Consider the following 17,216-nt stretch of genomic DNA (forward strand, 5'->3'; position numbering starts at 1 on the left):
GTGTAGCCACTTTATCCAGATATCAAACATAGTGTATGGTTTCATAAATTCAGATGTTTTTAAGAAGGTTACTAGGCACTGTTGGGTTTTCTTATGCTGAGGATGAAAAATCGCTTTAGATTCTCTTCAGCTGGACATCATTTGGTTTGAAGGGTCTTTTTAAATTTAGCTTTTCTTTAGGAATGCTTATAGTCTCTAAAAATATTTTCAAATTCCATTTTACCAAATTACATATACTTTGTCTCTTCCTATAATTTAGTCTAACTGGCTCTGAATCCCTTTGGCCTTAGTACTTCAGTATTTCTGTATTTCACTTTAGCCTGTTTTTATGGGCCTCTGCTTTCCTTCTAGAGTAATGGTTCACAACCTTGGCTGCAAAAGGAGCTTTAAAAAATCCTGGTCTTTGTGTCCTATCCCTAGAGAGTCTAATATAATTGATCTGGGGTGTAGCCTGGACATTGCAACTCATAATTGCTTCTCAGATGGATACTGAAGTGCAGCCAAAGTTGTGAACCACCATTATATAAACCTTGTATTAGAGCTCATAAAATAAGGAATGTTGATTTTTCTTTCATCCTCCAAACGTCTGCCACATTTAACTGAAAAGCAGTCTGGGAGGGCTGTACTTTATTTGACTTGCTTCAGCTCTTAACAGTTTTTTTCTTTTTCCTCCTATTTCAGCTGTGTGGAGCTGATTGTTGTAGAACAGATGAATAAATACAAGGCTCGTCTCAAAGACATCAGTAGCCTGGAATTTGCTGAGAATAAGGCAAAGACCAGGCTGTCACTGATTCGTAGATCAATGGTAAGATGTAAGATGTGGAATTCAGGGGTAAGTGGGAGCCTTCCTGAGGGTTTTAAGTGTGCATTTATGGTGTAGAGAGAGATTATTCTCCAAATCTTTTTCACATGGAACAGTAAAAAGAAACCACTCTATCCCAGAGTACTGTGGATGCCTTATGTTTGATCTTTTAGTCCTTATTTGTACAGAATATATGCAGTTAAATGTGTAGGATTTTTAAAATCAAGTATTTGGATAAAATGTTGTGGTTTAATAATCTGTCCCGTTTTCTTTTTCTGTCCTTCCTATGAAAATTTAACCTATCCTGACTTTTCCTCTACTTCCTTCCACCATCTGTTCCACCCTCAACCATGTCACCTTTGATGTTCCTGCCAGTACTTCTGCAATGTAAAGAACTTAATCATATCCAAGAATGTGATTGATAAGGAAATGGAACTCCATCTATGAGTAGACTGTTATCACATAAACATTTTTAAGGGTTTATTGTTAGATTGTTAGGTTTTGGGAAAAGCCTTGCAAAGATGATCATTTATTTTCTCCATTTGCCCACTCTCCCATTTAACATCTTCCTTTGCAACCAGTGACCCAGTGACTTCAGTTCTTAATGACCAACCATCAGTAGGGTCTGGATAACTGGAAAACTGCTGCTGCCTTAAAGTTTAATCATTTGCTTTCCCTCCCCTCAACTGTAAAACAAAACTGTGGTGATGAAGACCCAGTCCAATCCCCAGTAAATCTCTCGAGAAGAACAGTCTTCCCTGTCATCATGTGCATGCTTTTCCATGGACCCAGCAATGCTTCATCCGTATCTTCATGATTTATACTTAGATTAAAATAACTCTGTTTCTTTGTTTAGTACTTAAACTGCCTGGCACAGAATAAATCCTAACAAATATGTCAGTTGATTAAATTAGTGAAGGGTCTTATCCAAAAACAAGCATAAACATTGAGTTTTTCAGGCAGTAAAGGTATTAAATGAAGTTAATTGTAGGACATTATTTGAAAATCTTTTTCTTAGAAAATGAAAACAGAAAAAAAAAAAGAAAGAGAAAATGAAAACAGAGACCCCATTTAAAAGTGAAACCCTTTCTGGTAGTCTGAATTTTCAGGAGCTCAGTTCTAAGAGGCACAATTTAGAAGAAGAAAGGGAAGAGGCCTTTTACTCTAATGCTACTTTTCAAAGCAGCTAGACATACGGTGCTTTTTTTTTTTTTTTTTTTTTTTTAATTTTTAAACTGGTGCTTCAGAAGACGGATATATTTGGTCCTCTGAAAGATTAAACCTTCTCTTTTAATGGGGCAATGACATGTACATTCTAACCTTCTGCTTTCCTTTTCATGTCCTTCCTAATCCAGAAACCTGTACTAATTGCAGTTAGATTTATGAGCATTACCCGCAGTTCAGTCTCGGTATGTATTAATATTGCAATGTGTCACAGCCGCTTTACATTATTGTCTCTCATCCATCTAGGAGTTGTTCTGCTCTGTCTATCATCCATGCCTGTCCACCCTCCATGTACAGCCCCCATTAGGTCCCACTTCCTGACCAGCCTTCACTTGTTTTTCTCCTGCTCTCTCTCTTTAGAATCTTCACTTGTCTTTCTCTGTATCATGCAGTTGAACAGTGTCCCCTTACAATATACTAGTTTTTGCTCTTTGTCAGATAAGCCACTTTGTGGATTTCTTCTTTGGTTGGATCATTTAAAGGTGAACTTTGAAAGCATTGAAGTATCAAATTAATTTCTGCTCAAGAACTTTATTCTTATCCATTTCCTTCTCTTTATTACTTGAAATACCTATTGCTACTTGTAGCATCCTCCATCGTTCGTAATGCTTATTTGTCCATTCCTATCTGTGACTTGGATGGTGAGTTCCCAAACATAGAAGTATGGCTTTTACCTGCTTACCGTTTTTCAGAAAGAACAGCAAATGGTAGTGAGAAAATGGGTAAGACTGGTTCTAGACTTATATTTCATAGTATAATAGAGCTCATACCCAGATTTAAGAACACCAGTATATATGGAAACTAATTTCAGAGGCTATCCATCTGTTGGTAACCAGTTCATTGAGGATCTCATTTTGCTGGGATATAAACATCGGCCAGTTTTCCTTTTTACCTAGTAACTGCCTGCCGATTCTACCATGTTTGACTCCCCTTTCTGATTGGATGTCAATCGCCTTTGCAGCATCTTGTCCCTATTCTGCAATGTTTAAACACTCTAGTTTCATGCCAGTATTTAAGAATTAGTTGTCTTTGTGTTATAACTTGAGTCTCAGAGTTGATTCAGTACTCTTAGCAGTTTTTCCTAGGACAGTATAGACCTTAATCTGGGGCTGAAAACTTATGGGTGGGTGAGTGGACTCTTTGTATCACACATGTCTGCCCTCCCCTTTTCTTGTTTTTCTTCCTGGTGTTGAAACTAGGAGGAGTAATCGTGGAGGCAGAATTCTACATGCTATCCCACTGTTGAGGTGGCAGTCCTCTTTCTTGGTTGTTCAACACTGCTGTTCTAGCTCATTGTCAGTAGCCTAAATGTAGGTGAGTGTTAGCTTCCATTTACCCTGCTAAAAGCAAGGTCAATCCTGTCCCATTTTTATAGGCATTGGCAATGCCTTGGAAGATTTGGTTACATCTATGGACTAAACCTGTTGATGGCATTCACACCATGGGACTCCGATGTGTATGTCTTTTTTTTGCCTCGAGACTTTACAATGAAATCTACCTCCCAGTAGGGCCTGTAGGCCATTGGGGGAAAGGTTACATTTTTCATACCTCTTGGAATCAGTCCCCAGGAACCAGGACATAGTCTTGCCTATGTCTCTACCTGACACATCCTTACCATACTTTCTCCCTATTTCTCTTTTCCCTTATATATAGGAGGAGCAAATCAGTAATTCATTTACCTATACATATAACCAAATAGGGAATGAAAAATGGGTCTTTCTTTCTTTTAGATAACCTCAAACTTTGATTCTCACCCTCTGGATTCAGGTATAACAATAACGTTTTTCTCCAAATAGGAAGGGAATATCCTATTTTCATAAACTCTGTGTTCCCCTTAAAGTCCAGTAACCTCCTCTTTCTTTTTAACCTTTTTAGATTCACATTGTATTCACACTGAGGGGAAAGTGTTATGATCATTGTTATGATAGGAGCTGGTTCAGTAAACTAGTACTTCTCACTAAATCCTGAGAGAATAAGTTGGTACCAACTACATTTGGCTTCTTAAGCTAAAAGAAGGGATACTTAATTATCCTCAGCTTTTGGCCTTAGCCAGAATTTTGGAACAGGAGGAAAAATCCTACTTAATGTACCGTTGCTTTTGCATTTAGCTGTAGTAAAGGCTGTAAGCTCAGTCTTAAGAACAAGACGTATCTAGCACATATTTAGTATTTAGTAAGTAACTATGGAATTGACTCTAAGAATTAAAAGAATTAAATCTATGAGAGATAGCAGTGAGTTTTTAGCATATCCACTACAAAAAAACTAATCAAAGTCAATAGTGTTCATGTATTTATAATTCTATTCCATAATTAAATACAGTAGTGACTCTTCTGAAATGTACAGTTAAATGCATTTATGAAAAGTATGTTGTATTATTGCCAGTGTGAATAGTCATTGGTTTGGGTGTTGAAAGATGAGTAGTAATCTAACAAATGGAGAAAAGAAAGAGGGGAAAGAGACTTCCAGGGGAAAGGAAACATGAAATAACAATCTGTGAATAGTAACTACCTTGTGTAGCTAGCACTGGGACAACAGGTAGTGTGAAAGCAGCAGAATAATTTGGAAAAGTAGATGGGAACCAGAAGTACAACATTAAGAATTTTGAATTTGCTGCTTTGAAAGAAAATTTGGGAGCTATGGAAAGATTTTTAAGTAGGGGAGTGTCACCATCAGTGTGTCTTTTAGAAGATAACTGGTAGCATTCTGAAGAAGAATGGATTTGAGATAAGCCAGACTGGCAGTCATATATTAGGTAGAAGGCTCTTGACTCAAATCACTGAAGTAGGTTGACTCCTGATCAATTGACTTTGAAATGAATTTGAAAATATCTATTCTGCCACCATGCAGAAAGAAGGCCATTAGGTTTATGGAGCATAATCTTTGACTAGGATACTCCCAGACTAGGATTTCGGAATATGATATGCTCATTGTCTCATCCAGTTATGCCTTTCCTGTAACAAATGGTTTTTTTATTTATTTATGGTATAGTTCTAGGCATAAATGTTGATTTAGAACTATTTAAGCTAATATAACATGAAGAATATAATTTGAAATAAATTTTAGTAATCTGTAAAACCTTCACAAATTATTCTCTTGAAAAATGTTATACACAAAGTTTCCCATAACCAAACAAAGTTTGGGATATGATGTGTAGCACTTCTAAAACTTTGACCATGTAATGCTTTTCTTCATAACATACCTAGTTAGAACAAGCTTTCTAAGAAAGGCATTTTAAAAAAAAAAAACAACATTCTAATTTTTTAAACAGAATCAGTTGTTACTTTATTTACTTAGTTTGGAATTTATAAATTGCTCTTTTTTCAAGATTTTACTGCTGGGCTTAAAGTAGCAATACTTGTGAATTTTGCATATTGTAGGCTTATTAAAGAATTTACCTGGGGTGCCTGGGTGGCTCAGTGTGTTAAAGCCTCTGCCTTCGGCTCAGGTCATGATCCCAGGGTCCTGGGATCGAGCCCCACATCGGGCTCTCTGTTCCGTGGAGAGCCTCCTTTCTCCTCTCTCTCTGCCTGTCTCTCTGCCTACTTGTGATCTCTATCAAATAAATAAATAAAATCTTAAAAAAAAAAAAAGAACTTATCTGCATGCCTCTGTTAGAAATTAGCATACTTTCAACTCTGTATTAACGTGGATAGGTAGATCTGTGCAGTTAATCTTTGCAATTGACTACTAAAAAGATGCTAGAAGTGTCCCTCCAAATGGTAAGTATTAATAATTGGAAAACCAAGAATCAGTTGAAAAGTGGCAGCTCATCATTAGTTTTTGATGTAGCTAATGATGTATTATATGTCAGCTACTGACATAAAAAAGTAGCCTGCAAAAATAAATAAATAATAAAGGACACCATCAAGAAAGTGAAAAGAAAATCCACAACCCCACCCCCAAAAACAAACCCTCTAAATAGCTCTAAAGGAAAGATGTATTACAATTGTGGATTTACTTGACTCTAGCATATGGTTTCATCATTTCCTCATGTTAATGTATGGTATCTAAGTCTACCACTGACATTCAGGTAACTTGACATAATAAGAATCGGGTTCAGGGAGTGAAGATTTTCTCATTACAAAAGTATTCTTATTTCTGGTACTTACTAGCAGGTATTTTTTTTTAAAGATTTTATTTATTTATTTGACAGAGATCATAAGTAGACAGAGAGGAAAGCAGAGGGGTGAGGGTGGCAGGGAGGGGAACCAGGCTCCCCGCTGAGCAGAGAGCCTACTGCAGGGCTCTATCCCAGGACCCTGGGATCATGACCTGAGCCGAAGGGAGAGGCTTTAACCCACTGAACCACCCAGGTGCCCCACTAGCAGGCATTTTTGTAGTTATCTTTTTTTTTTTTAAGATATAATTGACATCTAATGTATTAACTTTAAGCATACAACATAGTGATTTGCTTTATGTTTATATTGCAAAATGGCTACCACAGTAAGTTTAGGTAACATCGCCACACAGAGTTAAAATTGTTTTTTCTTATGGTGAGAAATTGTAGTGTTATCTCTGATAATACCAAAACCAGAAGAACCCTGCTCTATTTCTCCCTAACCCCTTTCCAGAGGTCATTATAGTATGCAAGAAGTGTTACTTACATCTGCATGCAGTACGTTTGCAAGGCCAGTGGCAAGGAGGATTAGGCACAGGACCTTTTTTGGGAGAGTAAACAAAAGGGAAACCGTATTTGTGTTCTGTATGTATTTGTGAAAGAAACACCTCTTTCAAAACCTTGGAATATTCTATTCTCTCAGATGGGGACAAATAAAAAGAAAAATTAGTAGGGAATTCTTATAGATAGAATTACATAGGAATGGAAGAAGTACAGTAATATCTGGGAAAGGAACATTACCCTTTTCAGGAAACCTAACAGGTTTGAAGGAAAAAAGGCAGAATGTAGGAAGTAAGAAAATATTAAGGATTACTGTGGTTTGGGGATGTTAAGATTATATGTCAGAGATGAGAAAGTGAAGAGTTTACAAATGGTAGAGTGATCTTGGAAGGTTGTGTGTTTAGAGAATAAGAAATACAGAATGCTAGAAAAAAATGATTGCTGTTGGCTTCCTGTGTAATTTTTGCTGCTAGAAGGAGATATCATGATTTTGACATTGCAGAATCCTCCCTCCTTTTTTTTTAAGGTTTTATTTATTTATCAGAGAGAGAAAGAGAGAGCGTGAGCAGGAGAGGCGGCAGGCGGAGAAGCAAGCTCCCTGCAGAGCAAGGAGCCTGATGCGGGACCCGATCCTCGGACCATAGAATCATGACCAGGGCTGAAGGCAGACACATAACCAACAGAGCCACCCAGGTGTCCCATTGCAGACTCTTTTTAAATGGTTTTGGAGATATGATATAACCTATGTCAGGAATCCACAGTCTGCTACACTTGGGGAACCACTACTCTACAGTACTGTGATACTACTGGCTCACTGCATTGTATAGAAATACTTGATGTGGATAACTCCTTTTCATGTGCAAGACATAAATACACACAAACACATACTGTTGTATATTGTGATAAAGTGAGCTGAATGATTAGTACTTACTAATTCTCATTATCTGATGAGTCATAATTACAAGCATTAGAATTTTTTTTAATGAAGCCTGGTAACCTAATTATAACACCATGTAAAACAACCTGTATTCTAGAAAGCCTTGGATATAGGACCTGTCCTTACCAGGAAAGTAGGCTCCTCAGGAAGAGGTCTGATAATCCAATTCCTTGCTTCCTATTTTTGTGACTTAACAAAAGACAAAATAGTGATCTTCCATCTTGGCCCAAAGTACTATTTTGGGGTAAAATTGCTTTGTGAGGAATCTGAAATTTTTGTTTTTGCTAGTTATATACAGTCCTGTCTAGGTGATGCGTATTTTCTTCTCCTTATATATTCAACCGATGGGCAACGTAGTACTTTTCTTGGATCTTCATAAAGTATTACTTCATAAAGTATCATGACTCCCTGGTGAGGGTAGTACATGTTTTTCCCTACATAGCCATCAGGTTTTTTAAGGGCGATGCAATCCAGTCCTTTATAGCCACCGCATATATCTCTTATCTTCTGTCTTTAACTCTTTGGGCTTACTTTGACTCTAGGTGTTGAATTTCTTTGTGTCCCATCAATTGTGCCTTGCCATTCCTTCTCACATCCTTCCTCCATCATTATTCTTAAAGCATTTTCAGAAGAAATCAAAACTCTCTCATAAGCCTTATTCATTTTAACACTTTTCTCTTCAAGCCTTAGGAGAAAATGGAAATGCTGGGCCCAACTGAAGATTACCTCAAAGAGGGTATCTTCATTTAGATCATAATAAAGTATTTGTTTCCCAATATTTTTGTTACAGTAAGAAACGTTTTTACACACTGGTCTCACAGAATAGAGAAGCCTAATACAGAGTCACAGAATTCTGACCCAAATTAGATAAGGATCTATATCTATAAGGATCTAGATAAGGATCTTTATATAGATCTATATCTATATCTATAAGGATCTAGATAAGGATCTTTGTTTTAGAATATCATTCTTAGAAAAAGTAGATAGTAGAATCATAAAGACTTTTCTCAGATAAAATATGGCAAATTTATATGATTAGATGACTAAATTTGTGGGTATTAGAATGTTCTCAAAGGAAAGGAAGGAGGGATCAGATAGTACTGTGTACTTCATGGTAAGAATACTCAGGAAGAAGTACTTAATTCTACCTTGGCATACTGGGAAGACCTGTAGAAGAGGTGACACATGAGCTAGATCTTGAGGAGTCTGAACTAACAAAGATGAAACACATGTTGGTACAAAACATACATGGCTTAATTCTGGAAAAAACTATGTAACTAGAATTGCTAGAAATTGGATATGTAATTACACAGAAGGGAGGCCTTAAGTTAAAACCAAAATAGGCTTTGTTCTGTACCATACTGAGACATTAGCACTGTGGGGCCATGCAGGTAAGCTGGAACTCACATGGTCTCATACTGTAGATAGTTTAGTACTTAACATAAGTTTTGGTGCTTTATATCTTATTTTTATATTTGTGGGAATGAGAGGTGATGTTAGTTTTATTTTTCAACCATTATCTTAAAATTTCCTCCTGGATCCCCTTCAGGTTTCTCAGTAAGTGTTACTAAAGAGTACCCTAAGATTTCAGGGCAATCTGTTGGGATGGAATGGAAATTTTATTTTTAGCCACAGAATGTCCTCCTTTTTAGGGAATAATTGGTACCAAGAAAAGATTGTTTGAAGTGAATGTGTTCAAATAACATAATTAATGACTGGTCTGATGTGTATTTGCAATAGTTCGTGCTTATCTGTGGTTTGCATTTTCTTTGGTTGTTACCCGTGGTCAACCATGGTCCAGAAGCAGGTGTTCCTCCTTCTGACATGCATCAGAAGGTAGTAGTAGCCTAATGCTACAGGGCTTACATCATTCATCTCGTTTTATCTCAATCATGTAGACATTTTATCATCTCCCATCATCACAAGAAAAAGAGTAAGTACAGTATTAATAAGATATTTTGAGAGAAAGACCACATTCACACAATTTTATTACAGCATATTGTTATAATTGTTTTTGATTACTTGTGCCTAATTTATAAATTAAACTTCATTATTGTAATTGTGTATGGGAAAAAATACAGAGAGAGTTCAGTATTATCTTTGGTTTCAGGCCTCCACTGGTAACATTGGAATGTATCCCCCACAGAGAAGGGGGGACTACGATAGATATAATTATATACCTGCAATGAGAAAATGTATACTTTTTTATCTGCTCATGAAATATTCTCAAAATGAGGCCACAACACTTCAGTATCTGGGTAGTGGCCACACAGGTATTTGTTTCATTATCTTTGAAACTGTACTTGTAAATTTTGTATTACCTTTAAGTATAAAATATTTCATAACAGTTTTTAAATAAAATAATAAATCGGTGGGGAAACATCAGGCCACAAGAAAAGCCTCAAAAGCAAAGAGGAAATTATTGAGTAATTTAAAAATTACTATAAAAACACTATCTTGAGTTCCTGGGATATGTAGCTAAAGCAGTGCTCAAAGGAAATTTTTTTGCCTTTGAAACTTAACAAGAAAAAATAAACATCTAAATCAAGTTAGAAATAGAACAACAAAATAAACCTGAGGAAAGGAGAAAGAAGAAATTAATGAAGGTAATAGCAGGAAGTACATTAGAAACAACAAAAAATGGTAAAATTAATAAAGTTGATTCTTTGACAGATCATTAGCTAATCTAGCTAATCTTTTGCACTCAAAAAAATTTAAAGGCAACAGAATATAGAATGGGTTCTGGACTAGACTTTTGTATATAAATCCCAGTGCGAGTTTACTAGCTATTGTGTGATGTCCAAGTCATTTAATCTCCATGCTTCAGTTTTCTCATCTATAAATTGGGGTTAATAGTACCAAACTCACAGTTAAGTGAGTTAATGTTCATAAAGTTCATAAGAACAGCACTTGACACATTGATTTATATGCATGTGTATGTATATGTATATGTGTGTGTGTGTATATGTATCAGTAAAATACTTGATATATACATTTAGAACTGTCTCATCTATTACAAGTTAATTACAAGTTGAAATAGTACCAAACATAATTTAGTAGCCCATAAACATAAACCTTGAGCAAGTGGGATATAACCTGGGAATGAAAGGGTGATTCTATATTGGGGTAACTGTTAACATAATTCATCATGTTAATTGATCCTCATAGATATTTAAAAGGCATTTGATATAATTATATAGGTATTTTTTTAATTCTTATTAAAATAGGGGTATACCTGTAATTCCTTAGCTTGGTAAAATATATTTATCTCAACCCAAAGCCAGTATATTACTTAATGGAGAAACACTGGAAGCATTCTGACTAAAATCAGGAAAAGGCAAGGATGTCCACTAGCCCCACTGTTACTTGACATTGATTGGAGGTACGTTATTTGACATTGATTAGAGGTACCAGCTAATCCAATTAGATGAAAAAAAAGAATCAGAGTTACAAAACTTGTTACAATTATCACTATTTCTATTCTGATTTTATTTAAGACTCAAAACTAAAAAACAATTTATAGATTTTAAGAGAATTCAGCAGGGTGTCTGGGCACATTTAATAGTTAATAACTTCAATATATACCACCATTTGGGTGATATAATGGAAAAAAATGCCCATTTGTATTTGTGTTTGCATACCCATGTGCATAATTTATAAATTAAACTTTATTTTTGTAATGTATGTGTGGGAAAAAATATAGTATATACAGGGTTCATAAAACCAACATAAAATACCAAGAAATATAGTTAACAAAGAAACATGGAAGAAGAAATACGGAAGATTAAAAGAAAGCCTTAAAACCCAAGAATTACCAAAGCAGGCTTTAACAATTGCATTTGGAAAGGAAGACTGAATTTTATAGGGGTGTTGGTTCTATCTATTCTATTCCAGTTCTATTATTGTTCTAATACCCAACAGCATGAGAAGGGGCATCTTCTTAGACTTAAATTCAGACTTATAAGGCTACCATGGGCTGCACTTGGGATCAGAATCACTTAAAAGGATGTCAGACAGTAAGCACAGCATGCCAGCAGACAGGTTAAGGTCTTCCTCTTCTGCCAGAGTCCTTGTAGCAGTCCATCCTGCCATACAACCATCAAGGACTTAGTTATCTTTAGCCTCCCAAGTTGCAGCTCAGGTGCAAAAAAAGAGATCCAGATTTAGTGAATGCAGATCCATTCTGCCTTAGAAGTTTCATGCCTCCATGGGAATCAGTGTCTTTTATAAAATTCCATAGATGTGGTTTCCAAGGTCCCTGTAAGGAATGTGTCTAAATTACAACAGACTGCACACTCAGGGAAGTCCAGATATATGGCTTTTGACCAAATATAATTTATTTATCATTGCTTCTTCTTTAGATGTAATTTACCAATCAAGGTAATTTTTGCCAGAGGCAGTGTGTTTAATAACATCGTTTTCGTGTTATCTTTATCAGGTTTACAGGGATCCCGCAGCTGTAACATTGACCAAAGATCAAATTTTCATAAACAAGGAAGGAGGCTTATCTTTTTTAAGTTTTTATTTTAATCATCCAGTGCTTATCATGATAAGTGCACTCCTTAACCCCCATCACCTATTTCTCCCTTTCTCCCCACCCATCTCCCCTCTGGTGACCATCAGTTTGTTCTCTATAGTTAAGAGTCTATTTCTTGGAGAGAGAGTGTGTGTGTATGTGTCTCTTGTTTCTCCTTTGCTAGTTTATTTTGTTTCTTAAATTCCACGTACGAGTGAAATCAGTTAGTATTTGTCTTTCTCTGACTTATTTCACTTAGCATTATATTCTCTAACTCCATCCGAGTCGTTGCAATGGCTAGATTTCATTCTTTTTTATGGCTAAATAGTCCATTATATTTATATACCACATCTTCCTTATCTGTTCATCAGTCAGTGGATACTTGGACTGCTTCCATATCTGGGCTATTATAAATAATGCTGCTATAAACATAGGGACCCATGTTTCCCTTTGAATTTGTATTTCTGTATTCTTTGGGTAAATACCCAGTAATGCAATTGCTGGATCATAGGGGAGTTCTATTTGTAAGTTCTTAGGGAACCTCCATACTATTTTCCACAGTGGCTATACTGCACCAGTTTGTAATCCCACCAACACTGGACCACTCCACATCCTTGCTAACACCCATTGTTTCTTGTGTTTTTGAGTTTAGCTATACTGACAGGTTTGAGGAGATATCTCATTTGTAGTTTTGATTTCCATTTCCCTGATGATAAGTGATGAGCATCTTCTCATTAGTCTGTTGGCCATCTAGTTCTTCTTTGAAGAAATGTCTCTTCATGTCTTCTTCCCATTTCTTAATTGGATTCTTTGTTTTTTAGGTGTTGAGTTGTACTAAGTTCTTTTTTTTATTTGTGTAAGTTCTGTATATATATATATATATATATGATATATATATATAATATATATATATGATACTAACCCTTTATCACATATATCATTTGAAAGTATTTCCTCCCATTTCATAGGTTGCCTTTTAGTTTTATTGTTTACTCCACCGTGCAGAAGCTTTTTATTTTGATGAAGTTCCAATAGTTTATTTTTGCTTTTGTTTCCCTTGCCACAGGAGATATACCCAGAAAGAAGTTACTATGGCTGATGTCAGAGGGGTTTATTGTCCGTGCTCTCTTCCAGGATTTTTATGGTTTCAGGTCTCACATTTAGGTTTTCAGTCCATTTTGAATTTATTTTTGTGTATGGTGTAAGAAAGTGGTCCAGTTTCATTCTTTTGCATGTTGCTTCCTAGTTTTCCCAACACCATTTGTTGAAGAGACTATCTTTTTCCCACTGTATATTATTTCCTATTTCATTGAACATTAATTGACCATATAATTGTGGCTTTTTTCTGGATTTTCTGTTCTGTTCTATGTGTCTGTTTTTGTAATAGTACCATACTGTTTTGATTACTATAGCTCTGTACTATGACTTGAAATCAGACTTGTGATGCCTCCTGCTTTTCTTTTCTTTTTCAGGATTGCTTGGCTATTCAGTGTCTTTTTGCTTCCATACAAATTTTAGGATTGTTTGTTCTAGTTCTGTGAAAAATGGGATTGCATTAAATGTGTAGGTTGCTTTGGGTGTTGTAGACATTTTAACAATATTTGTTCTTAAAATCCATGAGCATGGAGTATCTTTCCATTTCTTTGTGTCATCTTCCATTTCTTTCATCAGTGTTTTATAATTTTCATAGTACAGGATGTTTTACATCTTTGGTTAGGTTTATTCTTAGGTATCTTACTATTTTTGGTGCAGTTGTTAATGGGATTGTTTTCTTAATGTCTCTTTCTGCTCTATTATTGGTTTATGGAAATGCAACAGATTTCTGTACATTGGTTTTGTATCCTGTGACTTTACTTGACTTTATCAGTTCTAGCAGTTTTTTGGTGGTGTATTTAGGGTTTTCTTTTTTTAGTATCGTGTCATCTGCAAATAGTGACAGTTACTACTTCTTTACCGATTTGGATACCTTTTATATATTTTTGTTGTCTGATTGCTGTGGCTAGCTAGGACTTCCATTACTTTGTTGAATAAAAGTGGTGAAGAGTAGACATCCTTCCCTTGTTTCTGATCTTAGGGGAAAGGCTCTCAGTTTTTCCCCATTAAATATAATGTTAGCTGTGGGTTTTTCATATATGGCCTTTCTTAAGTTGAGGTATATACCCACTAAACCTACTTTGTTGAGGGTTTTTCTCATGAGTGGATGTTGTACTTTGTCAGATGCTCTTTCTGCATATATTGAAATGATCATCCAGTTCTTATCCTTCTCTCAGTGATGTGATTTGTCATATTGATTGATTTGTGAATGTTGAACCACCCATGAAACCCAGGAATAAATCCCATGTGATCGTGGTGAATGATTTTCTTGATATATTGTTGGATTTGGTTTGACAGTATTTTGTTGAGGATTTTTGCATCTGTGTTCATCAGAGAAATTGGCCTGTAGTTCTTTTTTTGTTTTAGTGGTGTCTTTATCTGGTTTTGGTATCAGGGTAATGCTGGTCTCATAGAATAAGTTTAGAATAAGTTTAGAAGTTTTCTTTCCCTTTTCTGTTTTTTGGAGTGGTTTGAGAAGAATAGATACGAACTATTGTTTTAAATGTTTGGTAGAATTTGCCTGTGAATTCTGTGAAGCCAACTGGTCCCAGACTTGCTTTGTTGAGAGTTTTTTGTATTACTGATTCGGTTTCTTTGCTGGTAATTGGTGTGTTCAAATTTTCTGTTTCTTCCTGTTTCAGTTTTTGTAGGTTACATGTTTCTAGGAAGTTATCCATTTCTTTTAGGTTGCCCAATTTGTTGTTGGCATATAGTTTTTCATAATTTTCTCTTACAATCCTTTGTATTTCTGTGGTGTTGGTTGTTATTTCTCCTCTCTCATTTGTGATTTATTTATTTGAGTCCTTTCTCTTTTTTTTCTTGATAAGTCTGGCTAGAGTTTTATCAGGTTTATTGATTTTTTTTTTTCCCAAAGAACCAACTCCTGGTTTCATCCATCTTATTTTTTTAGTTTCTTTATCAGTTATTTCTGCTCTAATCTTTATTATTTCCTTCCTATTGCTTATTTTTTTTAAATTTCTTTTCAGCGTAACAGTATTCATTGTTTTTGCACCACACCCAGCGCTCCATGCAATACGTGCCCTCCTTAATACCCACCACCTGGTTCCCCCAACCTCCCACCCCCCACCCCTTCAAAACCCTCAGGTTGTTTTTCAGAGTCCATAGTCTCTCATGGTTCACCTCCCCTTCCAATTTCCCTCAATTCCCTTCTCCTCTCCATCTCCCCATGTCCTCCATGTTATTCCTTATGCTCCACAAATAAGTGAAACCATATGATAATTGACTCTCTCTGCTTGACTTATTTCACTGAGCATAATCTCTTCCAGTCCCGTCCATGTTGCTACAAAAGTTGGGTATTCATCCTTTCTGATGGAGGCATAATACTCCATAGTGTATATGGACCACATCTTCCTTATCCATTCGTCCGTTGAAGGGCATCTTGGTTCTTTCCACAGTTGGGCGACCGTGGCCATTGCTGCTATGAACATTGGGGTACAGATGGCCCTTCTTTTCACTACATCTGTATCTTTGGGGTAAATACCCAGTAGTGCAATTGCAGGGTCATAGGGAAGCTCTATTTTTAATTTCTTGAGGAATCTCCACACTGTTCTCCAAAGTGGCTGCACCAACTTACATTCCCACCAACAGTGTAAGAGGGTTCCCCTTTCTCCACATCCTCTCCAACACACGTTGTTTCCTGTCTTGCTAATTTTGGCCATTCTAGCTGGTGTAAGGTGGTATCTCACTGTGGTTTTAATTTGAATCTCCCTAATGGCTAGTGATGATGAACATTTTTTCATGTATCTGATAGCCTTTCTTTGCTTATTTTAGGTTTATTTGTTCTTTTTCTAGTTCCTTTAGGTATAGGCTAGGTTGTTTGAGATTTTTCTTTTTCTTGCTTCTTGAGATAGGCCTGTTTTGCTATAAAACTTCCCCCTTAAAACCACTTTTGGTGCATCCCAAAGGTTTTATTTTCCCCCCATCTCCAGACATTTTATTTTTTTTTTGTCCCAAAGGTTTTGAACCTTTTTGTTTTCACTTCCATCTGTTGCCATGTACTTTTTAATTTATTTATTTATTTATTTATTTTTTTAAAGATTTTATTTATTTATTTGACAGAGAGAGATCACAAGTAGGCAGAGAGGCAGGCAGAGAGAGTGAGAGTGAAGCAGGCTCCCTGCTGAGCAGAGAGCCCGATGCGGGGCTCGATCCCAGGACCCTGAGATCATGACCTGAGCCGAAGGCAGCGGCTTAAACCACTGAGCCACCCAGGTGCCCCTAATTTATTTTTTATTCTAATTTTCTTGTATTTCCTTGTTGACCAATTCATTGTTTAGTAGTATGTTATTTAACCTCCACATATTTGGTCTTCCCAGATTTTTTCTTATGATTAATTTCAGTTTTATTTGTGTTTAGAAAAGATGCATGGTATGACTTAAGTTTTTTTTAATTTGTTGAGGATTTTTTTTTAGGTTTTTATTTAAATTCCTGTTAGCTAACAGGATGGTGTGATACTAGTTTCAGGTGTATGATATAACATTTCAGCACTTCCATTTAAACTAGTGCTCATCACAATAAGTACATTTGTTGAGGCTTGTTTTGTGTGGCTAATATGTAATCTATTCTGAAGAATGTTCCATGTGTACTTGAAAAGAATGTGTATTCTTCTGGTTTTGGATGGAATATTCTGAATATATGTTAAATCCATTTGTTCTAGTGTGTCATTCAAAGCCTTTATTTCCTTGTTTTTCTATTTTAGGTGATCTGTCCATTAATGTAAGTGGGGTGTTAAAGTCCCCTACTATTACTGTATTAGTACCTATTAATTCCTTTATGTTTATAAAATAAAACAAAAGAATTCCTTTAGGTTATTATTCTCTGCTTTATGTATTTGGGTGCTCCTCTGTTGGGTGCATAAATATTTACAGTTGTTTTATCTTCTCTTTGGATTGTCCCCTTTATTACTATATAGTGTCCTTCTTTGTCTCTTGTTACTGTCTTTGTTTTAAGGTCTGTTTGCCTGTTTTAAGTATTGCTGCTACTTTTGCCATCCATTTGCACAATA

General features: G+C 35.9%; 1 protein-coding gene across 1 annotated transcript in view; it reads left to right on the plus strand.

Annotated features, from left to right (window-relative positions):
• The window catches only part of MYO9A (myosin IXA), a 276,631-nt gene that overhangs the window by 233,874 nt on the left and 25,541 nt on the right, over positions 1-17,216 (plus strand). Inside the window, exon 40 of the mRNA XM_080807816.1 lies at positions 682-805. Within this exon, the coding sequence (XP_080663942.1) occupies positions 682-805 (124 nt within the window). The remainder of the gene's footprint in view (positions 1-681; positions 806-17,216) is intronic.

Source organism: Martes martes (assembly GCF_963455335.1).
Source record: "Martes martes genome assembly, chromosome: 7".
NCBI lineage: Eukaryota > Metazoa > Chordata > Mammalia > Carnivora > Mustelidae > Martes > Martes martes.